General features: G+C 38.5%; 2 protein-coding genes across 3 annotated transcripts in view; one reads left to right on the top strand and one right to left on the bottom strand.

Moving 5' to 3' along the window:
- LOC139967280 (5-hydroxytryptamine receptor 2B-like) overlaps nt 1-17,541 on the top strand; it is a 31,106-nt gene that overhangs the window by 2,733 nt on the left and 10,832 nt on the right. The window contains exon 1 of one of the 2 annotated variants that reach the window (XM_071970898.1): nt 3,031-3,099. The exons of the other annotated variant lie outside the window; for it this stretch is intronic. The gene's annotated coding sequence lies outside the window, so the exon portion shown is untranslated. Of the gene's footprint in view, nt 1-3,030; nt 3,100-17,541 lie in introns of those variants that run through there. 2 annotated transcript variants of the gene reach the window in all.
- Nucleotides 2,487-17,501, bottom strand: LOC139967279 (extracellular serine proteinase-like). Its single transcript, XM_071970896.1, has 9 exons — nt 17,360-17,501; nt 13,151-13,326; nt 11,891-12,031; nt 10,815-10,944; nt 7,741-7,856; nt 6,975-7,116; nt 4,926-5,110; nt 3,997-4,168; nt 2,487-3,077 (listed from the first exon to the last, which is right to left on the bottom strand). Exons 2-9 carry the CDS (start codon nt 13,268-13,270, stop codon nt 2,938-2,940), a joined length of 1,146 nt encoding a protein of 381 aa, XP_071826997.1. The 5' UTR covers nt 13,271-13,326; nt 17,360-17,501; the 3' UTR covers nt 2,487-2,937.

Genomic DNA, 17,541 nt, shown 5'->3' on the forward strand with positions numbered 1-17,541 from the left:
AGTTGACATTTTCGGTAAATTGTTTAGATAACAAGATAAAATCTTATCAAATATCAGAAAAATGTTGGACTGCTCAGTTGCTTTAACTAAGCAATTGAACAATTTTCTGAAAAATGTTTAATGTTTTAACTTTTCATGTTTCGTCAATTGGAAGTTTTGCTGCAAAATTTCCATTTCTTCACCTCATTCTATCTGAGCAATTGAAAAATTTTCTGCAAAATGTTTAATTGACAAGTTATCTTATCTCGTCAATTCAACATTTTTTTTGGCAAAATGTTCAATTGTTCATTTCATTCCAACTGAGCAATTGAAAAATTTTCTGCAAAATGTTTAATTGACAACTTATCGTATCTCGTCAACTCAACATTTTTCTGCAAAATTTTTAATTGTTCACTCTATTCCGACTGCTCAGTTGGAATGAAGTAAACAATTTAAAAATTTACATGTGACTGATAAATAGCCCCACCCCCTCCCCCAAAGAAAAAAATATTAAGCGTGCTAGTAAAATGCACTGTATTTTTTGGGTAATTCTCTATGTCGTTGAATATAATTTGTTGAAAATAAAAAGTTTTCCCCTTTGTAACATTAACATAGCTTTTGAAGTCAGTAATCTATGTAGCCTTCAAGCAGATAACTATACTCAGTTGCTTACTTGCTTAACCAAAGTGATTAATAAGTGTGTGTGAAGTGAGGGCCAGTGGTACACATGTATCGAAGAAAAAAATCCGCGCGCTACGCGCGCGTTCAACATGATATTGTTGACGAGTAGTACAGAGGGAGGGGTACAAGGCAGCAGTCGGAATTTTCTGGCTCCATAACCCACCCAGTTCGAATTTCAGCCACTGCACCCCCCCCCCCCCCGCATCATCAGGCCTTAGTTACGTCTCTGGCTGGGGACTGACTGCATCACTGTGCAAATAGAGGGTAAGCGTTTCCCACGTGTAAGGAGACAGTATGTATTGTATTTTAGATCCTCTTGCAAGCGGGAACTCACGAAGAAGCCGCAAGCTGACCGAAGTCAATCTATTCCATTCATATTTAAAGTCCATGATTATCAATTGTCAATTGTCCACCACTCTGTAAATGGACGAGATACATCTTGGAGTGACTCGAACCGGGTATGTACCAACATGCCTTGTAAAATAGGTCCGGGGAAACTAAATGTACTGTAAATTGTTCTAGGTGGACTAGAACACTCTACTGAATATGGGGATATATGCGAATGTACCGTTACACCGGCGCAGTGGTATGAAGTCAGGCGCGTAGCCAAGGGGAGGGGGGCGAAGGGGCAGCCGCCCCCACTTCCCCTCTTGAGCATATTTTTATATTTTTTATATGTTTTTATGCTAATGCTAAGATGCAACTCAGAAGGCCTGGGAAGTGCCATTTCCAGCGATCTGGGAGGCATTTTCAGCCATAATTTTCTTGTAAGCTTCGCGCCAACCATAGTGGCGCTATACGCTTAGATAGTTTGCAATGCCGATTCTAGAGTTTCGCCCCTCCCTTGGCAAATTCCTGGCTACGCGCCTGTATGGAGTAGTACGTACCAAAATAGTACAGCACATGTGGCAACGTCAAACCACAGGGAAATACGGTAAACAGCTGATATGAAGTTTTCACGCCTGCGCAGTATATTAATCTCGCAAGCGGACTTAATACAAATCTCAATCGTTCTTAAATGTGAATGCGTCTTGTTCTTTATTGATAGTTCTCCTCGGGGATAATCGCCCTTGCGTTCTTAAATGTGAATAAGGTCGTACGTCTCTCGTATTGCGTTCAGATAATATCAACGTGTTACCCGCCTTATCAGTTGTCGCTTTAATCCAATAGTTGTGAATTTAGTAGTTCCAATTTAACTTCTTTTCGATTCCACATTTGTACGCTAATATTGCAAATGTAAAGGGAAAACATATTTGATTAATTATTATTATTTATTTTTGTTCGATCATTCTTGGGTGAAAAGTTTGCTGAATGTTGTTCAGAATTGAGACCGACTTCTGCACGAGGAGGGGGGCTTAAAAAACCCTTACAACCCCATAATAACCCCCTAAAGTGTGAATAACGCATTAGCATTCGAGTTATGGAGTAGGTCAGTTTTAGAAACCGAGATCACATTATTGAAAGATAGTGGATTGATAATTAGAATAACATTTAAACCGCTGAAGGAGAAAGAGGTGTATGCGAGTGTGGGGGGGGGGGGGGGGGTGAAGGTGGGATGGGAATGCGAATTTTAACTGTTCTCAAATTCACCTCAGTTCGCTTAATTAGTAGTTTGGTTAATAGATGGTACAAAAGTCAGTTGCTGTATGTTATATTATTGTTCCCCATTATAGGTTCAATTTCTTACTCATTTAGTTAGGAATTATTTAATAAAATCATTAAAATAATAGTAACTAAGCCTTTCATCATTCCACACTGTATTTGTGGCTGATATGGTCATATTGGGAAACAAAAAAGCAAGGCGCAAAGAAAATTCAACATAAATATTTAAAGGTGTGTGATGCTTGTAATGTTTAATACCTGTTTAATAATCCCAGAAATGTAAACAATAAAAGCTGCATGGGTGTGTCAATGAGCATTTAGTTGCAAAATGATACAGCAAAGGCACAATGGAGACATGTGACAGTCAATACGATGACATGTAAGACAGAAACTTTGTAAACATATGATTAACTCTGTAAACATCTTATAAACTTTGTAAACCTATGATAAACCTTGTAAACATATGATAAACTTTGTAAACATATGATAAACTTTGTAACCATATGAAGATATGATAAACTTTGTAAACCTATGATAAACTTTGTAAACATATAATAATACCTGGGACCGTGAACGTGTCGCACTTTAAGAGGACAGTTACTTTGATTATATTATAAGGTATAGATGAAGAGAGAGAAATATTTATCTCCCATTTAAGCGTTCTGGTATATTAGCTTAGTGACTGAACAGGAGCAAGTTTGGAGAGAGGAAACCAGAATCAGTGACCAGATCTGGAGTAGCATCATACAAAAGAGTACTCTTGACCATCTCGGGGGTGGCGTCAGGGTGCCTTTCCAAAATAAGGGCTGCAGATCCTGCGATGGGGAAAGAGAAACAGTACGGTAACAATTGTGTAGATTGATTTGCTCTTTAACCGAAGCTTTCTGACTTTATTAAAAAGTATGTATGCAAATGTTATATCTTTCATTTTATTATCTCACCTGAACTGGCGGCGCGGCCGGGGAAACAAGAGGCAGACATATTTTCTGAAAAAACTAAATTGTGCCCGCCCTATTCATACATAAGAAGGGCCCCTATTTGGTAAAAAGTACCCTTTTTGTGATTAAAATATACTCTTCTCTTCTTTAAAATGCCCTTTTGTTGAAAAAATCAAATCAAATTGTAAACACATTAATTGGAAAATATTCAAATACTGTAATTTGTGGCACGGCATCCACAGAGATTTAATTTGTCGGAGAACTCTGAGACCCCCTTTGTTTGCCCCTTCAAAGGAAAGATACATGTTCCAGTATCGCCTCGAAGGGTGTGTCATTCCCGAGGTTGAGCACTCTTCTGCTGCCCTCAGCATCATTACAGCCAAACATCACAGTTGAAATATGTTTATGTGACCATTCCTATTGCATTTATTAGATTCAAATGGAGTCACGCACTTCCAAGATAAATATCTTTACATTAACATTGTAGAAATATATTTATGATATATATAATGAGCCTGCTGTTATAGCCAATTACGATGAAGAACAACGTCCATGCCTCTCTTCGGTCTGTTGGTCCACTATTATATATGACATATTTCAACAAGCAATGCCGTATGATGCACAAAAACATGAATGTTCCATGTACGTATGATGCACATGAATGTTCCATGTATGTATGATGCACAGACATGAATGTTCCATATACGTTGTATGGGATATGCATCGTAATCATGTAACTTGCTCCAAAACTGTAGACGTTCGCCCATCTTTAAGAGGTGAGAATGACGTCATTTACCTGAGACGTGAGGGCATGCCATGGATGTACCACTAATTGTACTAGTAGCCTCATCATTTCCGATCCATGCTGATGTGATGCCGACACCAGGAGCAAAGATATCCACACAGATTCCGTAGTTGGAGAAATAAGCACGGGAATCATCCGTGTCCGTAGCACCAACAGTGATAGCCTGGTAGAATCAATTTTGAAAATTAAAATAATAAACCACTACACAAAGTTTTCAAGTAAAATGATGAATTAATTTGGCACCCATTGGTCACATGTGAAGCTAGAGAAAAACTGTTTGGCAGATTCAGTGCAATAAATACAACTATTGGTTAACAGTTAGCATACCGGAACGAATGCAAGTCACATACTTTGTTCATAGTTTAATAGGCAATATATTTAATGGGCAATATATTTAGAACCGAAAGCAGAATAATGTAACAGTTTGTTAGACTATCAGTGCATAGCATCCCTGAGTTGCGGACTATAGACATTGCAAACACAATGGCCTTGGTTTCCTTACTTCAAATGGTAGCCTACACTGCTGACTGGGATGCGTGTATCTGCAACTAAAAACCAAACTAGTCTCAAATTTCAAACGTAGAGTTAGAACAGCTTGTTCCTATACTTATTCCTTTGTCTACTTCGAAAATTCAATCAATGCCATATATCGTATGATATATAGCGCGGAAAATATGTACAGTAATATCGAGAGCGGAATCTTATGTTTATTACATGGATTCACTTTCCCAATTCAATAAATTCTGTTGTTCGCATGATCAGCTCAATATCGTGCATCCAAGTTTCACATCATCATGTGAACTGATACAAGTGCTATCATGCGGTATATATCTATCTTCTATAGACATCATCCTCTCTATCCCCACACTCATCGTTCTCTCCGTGTTCTCTTAAAAAGTCCGTTTGGAAAATTAACTTACATCTGATGATCTTGCAGGTGAGTATAAACAAGCATTAGCATCACTGTTGCCAGCTGCCACAGAGACAATTACTCCCGCCTCTGAGAGTCTAGTAACTGCTAGATCAAGAGTTTGTGAGGCAGATCCCCCGAGTGACATTGAAGCTACCGCTGGAAAATTGGCATTAGTAGCCACCCAGTCCATTCCTGCAATGTGTGGTGAAAAATGTGATTTAACCTCTAACTAACAATACATTGTTCGACAGAGATGAAGAAATCCCAGAAAGAAACCGATTAACCACCAAATTGAGTTTGGTGCGACAAAGCCTCTCCCATGCATTTCATCTCTCATTTTCTTTCCTTGTTTACTAACTGACACATGCATGGGAACAACAACACAGGGCCATTCGAAGTCTAACATAAAAGTTTATGTCGCAAATAATGTTCAGATATACCACCCGTAGTTCTGTACAATATCTAGAGGAAGTCCTTGAAAGAATATATCCTTCATAAAGCACCAGGTAAAGAAGCGAGAGTAGAGGGGACCAAAGGAAACTACTGACTTCAGAAAATGATGGTGTCCCTTTTTTCACCTGATTCCAACTGCTGTTCTGGAGTCTAACATATACGCGCGACTATGGCAATTGTCGACCGCTGTTAGGACATACCGGGACACAGTGGCGTCGCCAAGGGGGGGGGGGGAGGGTAGGGGCACGTTCCCCCTGGAAAACCTAGTGCCCCCCCGAGTGCCCCCCATCTGAGATTTGGGTTGATAAAAAAAATGTATATATTTTGTTATATTCAACTCCCATCATCTGAGTTGGTTTTTCATAAGGACAAAGAAGCACAGTATTTCGTATTTTCTTCAAATGAGCTGCGAAAAAATGAAAAAGTTTATCCTTGACCGTCGGGTATCGAAGTCCTAACCCGCGCCATCACAACAGGTGTCGATATTTACATTGAATGTGTCAGTGCTCATATATATACCTTTATTCTTCTCTCAGGTATTACTCTTCCAAGTTCATTCTATTCCTTTTTTAATGCAGTTGACTCATTGTCATGCTGCTTGTGTGCATTTGTCATATGGGTGAGAGTGTTTGTCTGCTGTCTGTGTGTGTCTTTTACCTCTCGTGAATTGGATGCCTGTGAAATGCCGAAAATCCGGACCTGCTGTGAGAAGGGAGGGTATACCGCAATGTTGCCTTGGTCTGAGGTTGACAGGTTAGGAGCTGACGAAATGTGAGAATGTGAGGGTCCGCAGGCACCATACTTGCCTATATTCGTGGACCCATATAGTAACCCTGTTGTGTAGGGGGTGCAGAGGTCATTTGAGGTCAGATGCTTGTAGGAACAATGGCGAATGTTCACACCTGCATACTGAGCCATACTCGATGTGTGATCAAACTTTGGATTGCATGGTGAGATCCCTGATAGGAGCCAATAACGATGCTGGAACCTGTTACATCTTAATAGATAATGGGAGAACACGAGAAGGACAAGAAAGGAGTCGGGGGTCATGCACACATTAATTCAATAAATGTAGGTTCTATTGATAGGGTTAGGCATAATATCGATAGCATGTGGTTCATATCCTCTGCAAAATTCTGCGCGTTGTTAAAATCATTACCTCAAAAATAGCAATTTCTGGAGACATCTTCAGATCGAATTTAGCATCAAATGTGGCACCATTTTGCATCTAGCCCATCCTCCGTATGCGAAAATGTTCCCCTCCCCCTTCCCTTAGACCCCTCCCCCAGGACGGCGATCCGTATCCACCTAAGTGCCCCCATCAAATGCTGGTGCCCCCCCCTGTGCCCCCCCAGACTGAAAAGTCTGGTGACGCCACTGCCGGGACAGGATACCAAGTTCAAAAGTTTCGCAACCGACCAAGATTTTTCGGGTTTCGGTGAAAACGATACGGTTATATTTCAGGCCTTCTTACTATATTTGAAAATATTTCCGTCTTCAGTTATTGATCAGTAGGCTATACAATATTTTGCGCGCCTCTCCGCCTCCCCTCATCGGTAATAGCTATACTCTATATATTTCTGTAAGAGCTAGCTGAGCTTACCATCAACAATGTCTGCCGTTGATCCAGATCCCAGACAGCCAAGGGTTCGAATACCAAATAGATTCACATTATTGGCTACACCGTAAAGATGTCCTCCAATTGTACCAGCGCAGTGGGTGCCATGCCCATTACAATCTTCGCCCTACATATGACGAAGGATCATGTGTATAGTTAGTTCTGAAGGGATGTTTATATATTTTCGATTTCGAAAGAGCTGAAATTGCCAACATGCGTTATATAAGTAACAGTTCAGTAAGGTTTCATCAAATAAACACTTTTAATTGAGACCTTTCTTTAATATAAACTTATAAATAGAAGTAAAAAAACATAAAATAATGGATTTCAGTGATTGTCTGCTTTAACCGTGTTGATAAACAAAGCTGCAATAAACTGTACAGAATGTACTAGGCAGTCTAGGCCTATATAACATGTCGTTGCTATTATAGACTATACAGATACGCGGACTTTCCTGAATAAAAACAGTGATTGAAATCGCCGTTTTAAAAGCACGATGATTCTACATTGATATAACATCGAATTCAAAGCCTATCCACTTCAAGTTATCACAAGACTTTCCTTACAGATTATTTTCCTGAACGTATCAACTAACATACACCTGCATAGCTGTTGCAAATAATGTAAAGTGGTCTTTCTTTGTGACTAACAAAAATAAATGAAAGTTTTCTGTCTGAGTGTAATTATTTCACAGATTGTACGAACAGCTTCGTTTTTACGATGACCTAGAAAATATTCTAGGTTAACTTACCCCGTTGTCAGTTCTACCAGTAGCATCATAAGCTGCCACGGCACGCCCCTGGAAGTCTATATTGTTTGGTGCGATACCTGTATCTATGACGTAGACATTTACACCGGTGCCGTCACCTTTAACATAACAAGAAAGAAGAAGGCAAACCATTGAGTTGTAAATGTCAACACAGTATGGGTATATGATCATGATGATGTGAAGAACATTAGCCTTGAATGTTACTTTACTTTGACATTATATGTTAAAAACCATTGAGTTGTAAATGTCAACACAGTATGGGTATATGATCATGATGATGTGAAGAACATTAGCCTTGAATGTTACTTTACTTTGACATTATATGTTAAAAACCATTGAGTTGTAAATGTCAACACAGTATGGGTATATGATCATGATGATGTGAAGAACATTAGCCTTGAATGTTACTTTACTTTGACATTATATGTTAAAAACCATTGAGTTGTAAATGTCAACACAGTATGGGTATATGATCATGATGATGTGAAGAACATTAGCCTTGAATGTTACTTTACTTTGACATTATATGTTAAAAACCATTGAGTTGTAAATGTCAACACAGTATGGGTATATGATCATGATGATGTGAAGAACATTAGCCTTGAATGTTACTTTACTTTGACATTATATGTTAAAAACCATTGAGTTGTAAATGTCAACACAGTATGGGTATATGATCATGATGATGTGAAGAACATTAGCCTTGAATGTTACTTTACTTTGACATTATATGTTAAAAACCATTGAGTTGTAAATGTCAACACAGTATGGGTATATGATCATGATGATGTGAAGAACATTAGCCTTGAATGTTACTTTACTTTGACATTATATGTTAAAAACCATTGAGTTGTAAATGTCAACACAGTATGGGTATATGATCATGATGATGTGAAGAACATTAGCCTTGAATGTTACTTTACTTTGACATTATATGTTAAAAACCATTGAGTTGTAAATGTCAACACAGTATGGGTATATGATCATGATGATGTGAAGAACATTAGCCTTGAATGTTACTTTACTTTGACATTATATGTTAAAAACCATTGAGTTGTAAATGTCAACACAGTATGGGTATATGATCATGATGATGTGAAGAACATTAGCCTTGAATGTTACTTTACTTTGACATTATATGTTAAAAACCATTGAGTTGTAAATGTCAACACAGTATGGGTATATGATCATGATGATGTGAAGAACATTAGCCTTGAATGTTACTTTACTTTGACATTATATGTTAAAAACCATTGAGTTGTAAATGTCAACACAGTATGGGTATATGATCATGATGATGTGAAGAACATTAGCCTTGAATGTTACTTTACTTTGACATTATATGTTAAAAACCATTGAGTTGTAAATGTCAACACAGTATGGGTATATGATCATGATGATGTGAAGAACATTAGCCTTGAATGATACTTTACTTTGACATTATATGTTAAAAACCATTGAGTTGTAAATGTCAACACAGTATGGGTATATGATCATGATGATGTGAAGAACATTAGCCTTGAATGTTACTTTACTTTGACATTATATGTTAAAAACCATTGAGTTGTTAATGTCAACACAGTATGGGTATATGATCATGATGATGTGAAGAACATTAGCCTTGAATGTTACTTTACTTTGACATTATATGTTAAAAACCATTGAGTTGTAAATGTCAACACAGTATGGGTATATGATCATGATGATGTGAAGAACATTAGCCTTGAATGTTACTTTACTTTGACATTATATGTTAAAAACCATTGAGTTGTTAATGTCAACACAGTATGGGTATATGATCATGATGATGTGAAGAACATTAGCCTTGAATGTTACTTTACTTTGACATTATATGTTAAAAACCATTGAGTTGTAAATGTCAACACAGTATGGGTATATGATCATGATGATGTGAAGAACATTAGCCTTGAATGATACTTTACTTTGACATTATATGTTAAAAACCATTGAGTTGTAAATGTCAACACAGTATGGGTATATGATCATGATGATGTGAAGAACATTAGCCTTGAATGTTACTTTACTTTGACATTATATGTTAAAAACCATTGAGTTGTAAATGTCAACACAGTATGGGTATATGATCATGATGATGTGAAGAACATTAGCCTTGAATGATACTTTACTTTGACATTATATGTTAAAAACCATTGAGTTGTAAATGTCAACACAGTATGGGTATATGATCATGATGATGTGAAGAACATTAGCCTTGAATGTTACTTTACTTTGACATTATATGTTAAAAACCATTGAGTTGTAAATGTCAACACAGTATGGGTATATGATCATGATGATGTGAAGAACATTAGCCTTGAATGTTACTTTTCTTTGACATTATATGTTAATACTTGTTTGGTTAAGTCACAGATACACTTCATCCAACGCACCAATTTTCAGGTCGATCGGCCTTACGATTTAGGACACACTATTTTGTTCACGCACCCATACAAACACATATATAAAGGTCTGTTTTCGATTCAATTAAAATCCACGTATACACCAACCTCCATGATAGAATTCTTCTGAGGACGTGGTGATTCTTTTCAAATGTCGTCTGAGGACTTGGAATTCCTTTCAAGTCCTCAGTCAGAATACACACACGCGCAACTCATACACATTGATTTTTGACTCTCACCTCAAAAATGGTAAGTCAATCCCATGTTGTTGTGTTTACCCCCTCCCTAAACCCCCCCCCCCCACCACCAAGTTTCAGTTCAGTGCCTCAAGGAATTTGAGGAGGACACCAACTTTAGTACCATGTTTGCACAATTGTAGAAAGAGTACAATATCTTATCATCAGTGCATTACATATATAGGAAGGGTAACTGACAGCATGAATAATTAATTCTCAACCCTAGCTACAGTCTAGGTGGCAGCTATTCACATGACCTTCTGCATGCAAACGTATCAACGTAAATTGTATATTTTGCTAGCAAGTGACTCATACAGACTGCCAAGTTATTTAATCAAGCATTGGCGCTATCACTATAACTGTAAATACACAGCGCACCTTCCTGCTGTAGATTGCTTACCGTGAGTGGCATAAGTTCCATCCATAGGGAGATTCCTTTGATCTATTCGGTCCAATCCCCAAGATTCAACAGCCATGGTCTTCATGACGCCATCTTCTTCAACAAATAGAACACTATCCAGGCTTCTCACCTACGGTGCGTTATGAAAAAATAATATTTATATTAAATAATATTTATATTAAATGCTTGTTCAAAGCAATCGTCGTATTAATGACAATCAGAATACAGAATCTAGTGTCATAGCCAAGGGCGTAGGAACCGGGGGGCTGGGGGCGCCAGGCCCCCAGTGAAAAATATGGAGGGGCGGAAGTATCATTCCGCCCCCCCCCCCGCTTCGCAAGTCAGAAAACCCCTTTTTCATTTCCAAATGAGAAAAAAAAATCTCATTTGGAGCACCAAATTGCATCTAAGGCCAGGTGAAAATACAAAATTAAGTTTACAAAATGGAGTGGGTGTTGAAGTGTGCTATATTGCACCAAATTGCATCTGAGGCCACCTGGAAATGCAAAAAATTTCAAAGGGGAGGGGGACACCCCCTCCCCTTAGACCCCTCCCCCAGGTCGTCCATCAGTCTTCAGCCCCCCCCCCACTCAAAAGTACCTTCCTACGCCACTGGTCATAGCTATCAGAAAGTGATTTCATATATTTCTCTTTCTTAAATACGAAGGAGATTAAAAACCAAAACTTAATAGGAAAACTTTAGACTATTAAAACACACTAAATTTGGTTATGTAGAAGACGGAGCTGAACCGGGATCATGAGGCGTAGAGCAGACTTGTAGTAAGTATAAAAATACAACAATATAAGAACGATTAAAAGCAGAATCGCCCTTGTTATTGACACGTGTACAAAGCCTCTAAATGCGAGTATATGCGCACTTAATCAAGATGTTTCCAGTATATGTCTACGAGGACATGCAGCTGAGGTAGAGCAAGATTTTCACGACTTATTAGAAGTATGTCAAAGACCCATGCACCCACCACCTCCGTAGTGTCTATGAAATTCGTTATCACGGTTACTTTAAATTCCATAATGTTTTGATATAAGTTATGCCTATGAATGCTAAAAGTACTTACATAGTCAAGGGCGTCATCACTGAGCTCAACCGACAAAGTGTTAATCAATTTGACAAATTTCAAGATTTTGCCGGATTTGAATTGAAATACGGAAAATGCGGATGAAATATCCTCAGCTGCATCCTTCAAACTGACTCTTTCCTGAAAGAAAGAATACACAGTCACTTCTGTTTCTATTGTGATGTTTTGGGTTTTAAATAACTTAATATTACAATCTGTTAGTTATACAGTGGCGTTCTTAAGGTATACAGGGAGAGGGTGAAGGCCATGGCCCCATGCACCCACCTCCGATCGTTTGTCTGGGGAGGTGGTTCAGTCGGGTGATTTTGCCTTCAGCCGGCGAAATGTTGGCAATCTACTGATGCCATCCCCACTGATTGAACCAAAACAATACATAGTTTACATATCAAAATATGTCACACAGGAGCAAAGACACGAACATCAAACCAAGTTCACTCTAGTGATACCTCACTCTAATCATGATAGTACTTTACGCCTAGTGCAGTAACAGTGACAAGTGCACGGGGAGGGGTAACCTCCACCATCAATGGGGTACAAAACCGTGCCCAAGACGTTCTAAAGGGCCGATCATGGGGTTGCTGTGTATTCCCCCTTTGCAACCTCGCACGAAAATTCAACATTATTTATTTGTTCAACCTTAGACCTAATTTATAGTCATAATATCACGCAGAAAGCAGTATTTGTTGGCTAAACTTTTGGTAAAAGGAGACCCAGAGAACCCCTACACATGGAGTCGGCTTTAACGACCCCATAATGACACCCATCCTATATAAAATCCTTCATCCGCTTCTGGGTATAGAATTTGCCCCACCCACCCAACCTTTGACTCATGTGCACGTTACTCATGCAGGCTAAGCAGTTTCACGGTTCTCTTGGAAAATGGGAAAATTATTATATCATTTTAGCAAAAAGACACACTGAAATCCACAGAAGTATTAATTACTCTTCTTGCCTACGAATAAGAAGGCAACTCTTTATTCGCATAAATAATTTGTCGACATAATTGAAATATTTCGATGACATTGATGTAATTCAAACCCAATTTTATTATTAAACGTAGCGGTGAAAGTGTTTGCAGGCCATTTTATTGTATTCCTGTGTAATCATTAGCCGTTAAATTCCACTTCTGTCATTAATAAATACTTGTAATATATAATAGTAATAGTAATATTTAATAGTATTGCCATAAACATATATATATATATATATATATATATAATATTATTTGTGATTATTTACCTTTAAAGTCACCAGATATCTGCCCTGTATTCTTTCATTGACTCGGTACAAAGGTGCAATAGTAGCAAATGATAAGGCTACAAACCCAGCCAAGATACACAAAATAAGATTAGCACGCATGTTGGTGTTGTTGAAGGTTATATGAGGAATGCTACGCCCACTTAATGTCTTCTTACCTGCAGCATTAGAAATAAAAAGGAATAAAACAGTTTATATTCTGAAATGTAATATAACAATAATATTTCAAGTAATGCCATATATATATATATATATATATATATATATATATATATATATATATATATATATATATATATATATATATACAATAATAACAAATGATAAAGCTACAAACCCAGACAAGATACACAAAAGTGTGTAGTTTCCCAAAAGTGTGACGTTTCACCATAAAATTACGACTTTTTATGAGAAAATTCATTGATTCATCTGGAAATGTGGACGTTTAATGAAAGAAGTTTTACATTTAATCTCGAAAATGTAATAGGCCCCCTATACATTTTACCATTCAATTGCGAAGTTTTTTTTATCTCAAATTTTGAACATTTTATCTCGAAGTGTTGATGTTCTATCTCAAAATCTTGATATGATGTGATATGATTAAGAATTTCCATGGATTAAAAGACGAATGTAAATATGGATGACTTGATTGTTCATTTATTCATAGCGTGGTGTCAACATCCATGACGCTTGAGCTAGGAAGCTATAGGAGTATGAGTTATGTCAAATTCAAGACTTTGTTTTAATTTTTGTCGGGCCAAAGTGCTAACATCCCCTCCCAATAACGTCATCGAACCTGCACGCAAGTGATCACTCTGTTTATGTAGATTGCGCCTGTTAACTATCGAAACTGATTGTTTATTAAGTGACGATACTTAGGAAATTGCCCACATTTTCATCAAAGTGGTGTTGAATTACGATATATAGATGTGTATGTTGTTAAAACATTGCAAAAGCTAGATATCTAAAAAGCAGAGAAATTAATTTGCCAGATCATTTGCCAGTTGCAAGTGCTACGTGTTTCAAAATTGAAGCCATCATGCTATAAAGAGCACAGTGGTCTACTGAATAGGCTATAAGGAAATAAGCGAATGAATCTTAACCAGGAATGATATCGTTAAGTGACCAGGATTCGAACCTGAGTCACCGTCATAAATATAGGCAACATGGGTACAATGTCCTAAGCTCTAGACGGTCAGGCAATTAGCTTTCAATGCTAATACTTATGTAGAATTAACTTGTAATACTTAAACTCAAGGGCGTAGGAACCGGGGGGGGGGCTGGGGGGGGGGGGGGGGGGGCGCCAGCCCCCCAGTGAAAAATGTGGAGGGGCGGAAGTATCATTCCGCCCCCCCCCCCCCCCCGCTCCGCAAGTCAGAAAACCCCTTTTTCATTTCCAAATGAGAAAAAAATCTCATTTGGAGCACCAAATTGCATCTAAGGCCAGGTGAAAATACAAAATTAAGTTTACAAAATGGAGTGGGTGTTGAAGTGTGCTATATTGCACCAAATTGCATATGAGGCCACCTGGAAATGCAAAAAATTCCAAAGGGGAGGGGGACACCCCCTCCCCTTAGACCCCTCCCCCAGGCTGGCCATCAGTCTTCAGCCCCCCCACTCAAGAGTACCTTCCTACGCCACTGCTTAAACTAGAAGACAATCCGTGTGTGACATGGAATATATACAATGACATGGTGTATGCAGGCGCGTATCCAGGATTTTCTAACCCGGGGGGCGCGAATTACCATCTAAGCGGAGCGCCACCATCGGTTGGCGCGGAGCGTACAAGAAAATTTCTGGTTTTGATACCCCCCAGATCACCGGAAATGGCACTTCTCGGGCTTGAAAATGACCAACCAGATGTGCACTTTTGCCTGAGAACCAAGTATTTCCCAAAAGTTTTTTCCATCCATAACCTTTTTGAAGATTTTCACCAGTCACACATCATGTTCGACCTCATTGCATGTCCTATGGATCATTGCTTTTGTAGGTGATACTACGTCACGGCCCACAATATCCGAAAGCCCCATTTTTCAAGGTTTTAAGCCCATTATTTGTTGAGAATTTGAAAATTCACATTTCTCGTGAATAAATATCACTTCAAAACATACCCATAATGTTGCACAAAATTCAATCTATGGACAACCAATATAGAAAAACCTCCTTCAACCCCTAATAGCCAGGTCAAAATTGCACGAGTAGAAGAAAGTATGATGAAGAATGTTGGTGAGGAAATTTTCGAAAATTCAGACACAGTTAATTTATTGGTGTAGAAATATTAAAACCTGTTATAACGGCTATTATAAAACTTGGTTGAAGGAAATGAAAAATAGCAGATATTTCCGATATCAGGTATATCGAAACCGAACACTACACACATAGGCGTAGGTCCCGTAAGAGGCGGGGGCTGCAGCCCCCCCCCCCCGCAACCAATTTTTTCCCATTTTTTTCTGGCACCTGCTGAAAGAAAAATAAATAGCAATGAATAGCATAAAAATGATCTCCTTGGTAATTAAAATAAAGTTCTAAGCTTGGCCGTCATAACTACTGTAAAAGAGTTTTGACTGAAATGGATCTGTATGCTTTTTCTCCATCTACATAAGACATTTGGTTGTTTACATTAGCATCCGGCGGTATACTGTGCAACTTTCACGGACCGTGCGGTACACGATGCCATGCAATGTAATGACCGATGCTTACTTATATGATATTGGCATCGATTTGTTGAACGCGCGCTTCGCGCGCGAAAAATTTCGGCTTTTTTTCGGGCAAGTCGTTACAGCCCCAAATCCAATTGGGCTCCTACGCCTTTGACTACACACATAGACAGTTTTTTGAGGCTGTTCATCGTGGAACATGCATTTCACTGCCTCACTGATATGATGTTATATCTGCTCTTTGCTTTACAAATTCGAACAGGCGTGTAGCGAGTAATTGCCAAGGGAGGGGCGAAGCCTGTAGGCAAACTATATAGCTAAGCGAAGCGCCACTATGAGTTGGCGCGAAGCGTACAAGAAAAATTTTGGCCGAAAATGCCTCCCGGATCGCTGGAAATGACACTTCCCAGGCCTTGTAAGTTGCATCTAAGCATTGTCTATTTTGAAATTACTAGCGATGTAATAAAGAAAATTTGCTCGGGGGGGGGGGGCGGTCGCCCCCTTCACGAAATGCGTCATGTTCCCCGACGATTCGGCCGAGTTCAAGACCAACCACAGTTGGTTCCATATAGCACAATTGTACTACAATTTGTACAATTGTTTAAGGCGTCCATACACACACACGCGTTATGATAGACCATATATAGTATTTATATAGATACATTAGTGAGAGAGGGAAAATGGAAACGTCAAAAATGGAGTTGTCGGTGTAAGGGGTAGGGTGAGGCGCACACCCCCTCCGTAATCCTTGATCTGTCACTGGCTACCCTGTGTATATAATAGGGATCAGCGCTTAAACTATGACTATTCCTCTTTCTCTTCCCGAGGTCTTGGCTCTCTTCTACTCCCTCCTTTTCTTCTTTTTCTCTCTTTTTTCTTTTTCTTTTCCCTTCCTTTCTCTCCTCCTTTTCTTTTTTCCCCCTCCTTTTCCCTTTTTTCTTCTCTTTTTTTCTCTCCTCTTTTCCTTACCCGGGGGGCGCGCGCCCCCAACGCCCCCCCCCTGGATACGCACCTGGTATGCATGAACCTCGACAAGCTGATCCATAATGTAAGTTCATGTTATGGATATTCAAATCTTATTAAATGAATGTTAGTATTTTTATGGTATCTTATTCTCTTAAAAGCCTTTCTTGGTGTACAAGTACAGTTACCTAAGAAAATACATTTTCAACTTCGCCTTAAATGTTTGCCTATAACACTCGTCTCACAGTTTGACATTACTATGCCGCTCAGTTAGTTTGTTGTTTTGAGGGCAAATCTCCTCAACAAAGTTTCTTTCCTAAAAATACCATCCGTTCATAGCCGACCAACTTGCAGTAATCTATTGCACCATTTCTTTGCCACTTGTTGTTGGTATAACAGATGAAAAACAAGTCTTTTTGTGGAAGTATTTACAACTTGCAAATTCAACACTACTAGTTTACTTCATATTAAGACAGAGTGTTAACCTTTAAGCAATATTTTTCTCAGCCATTAGGATTCACCGTAGATATAAACATAGTTTAATGAAAATAGTATATCAAAAGAAACTTACCAACTCCTGAAACTTCAGTCTGAAATGTAAAGCCAGTGAGATAACAGGGGCATTTTATAGCAATTCATGTATTGTGTGTATCAACAACTGTGTTGGCTGTAAGTATTATAAATGGCTTAAGTGTTTTTTATCCATCAGTAAGGATTATGGAATTGTCGCTTATGAAACCGCTGCACGTTTAC

Source organism: Apostichopus japonicus, chromosome 5 (assembly GCF_037975245.1).
Source record: "Apostichopus japonicus isolate 1M-3 chromosome 5, ASM3797524v1, whole genome shotgun sequence".
Lineage (NCBI taxonomy): Eukaryota > Metazoa > Echinodermata > Holothuroidea > Aspidochirotida > Stichopodidae > Apostichopus > Apostichopus japonicus.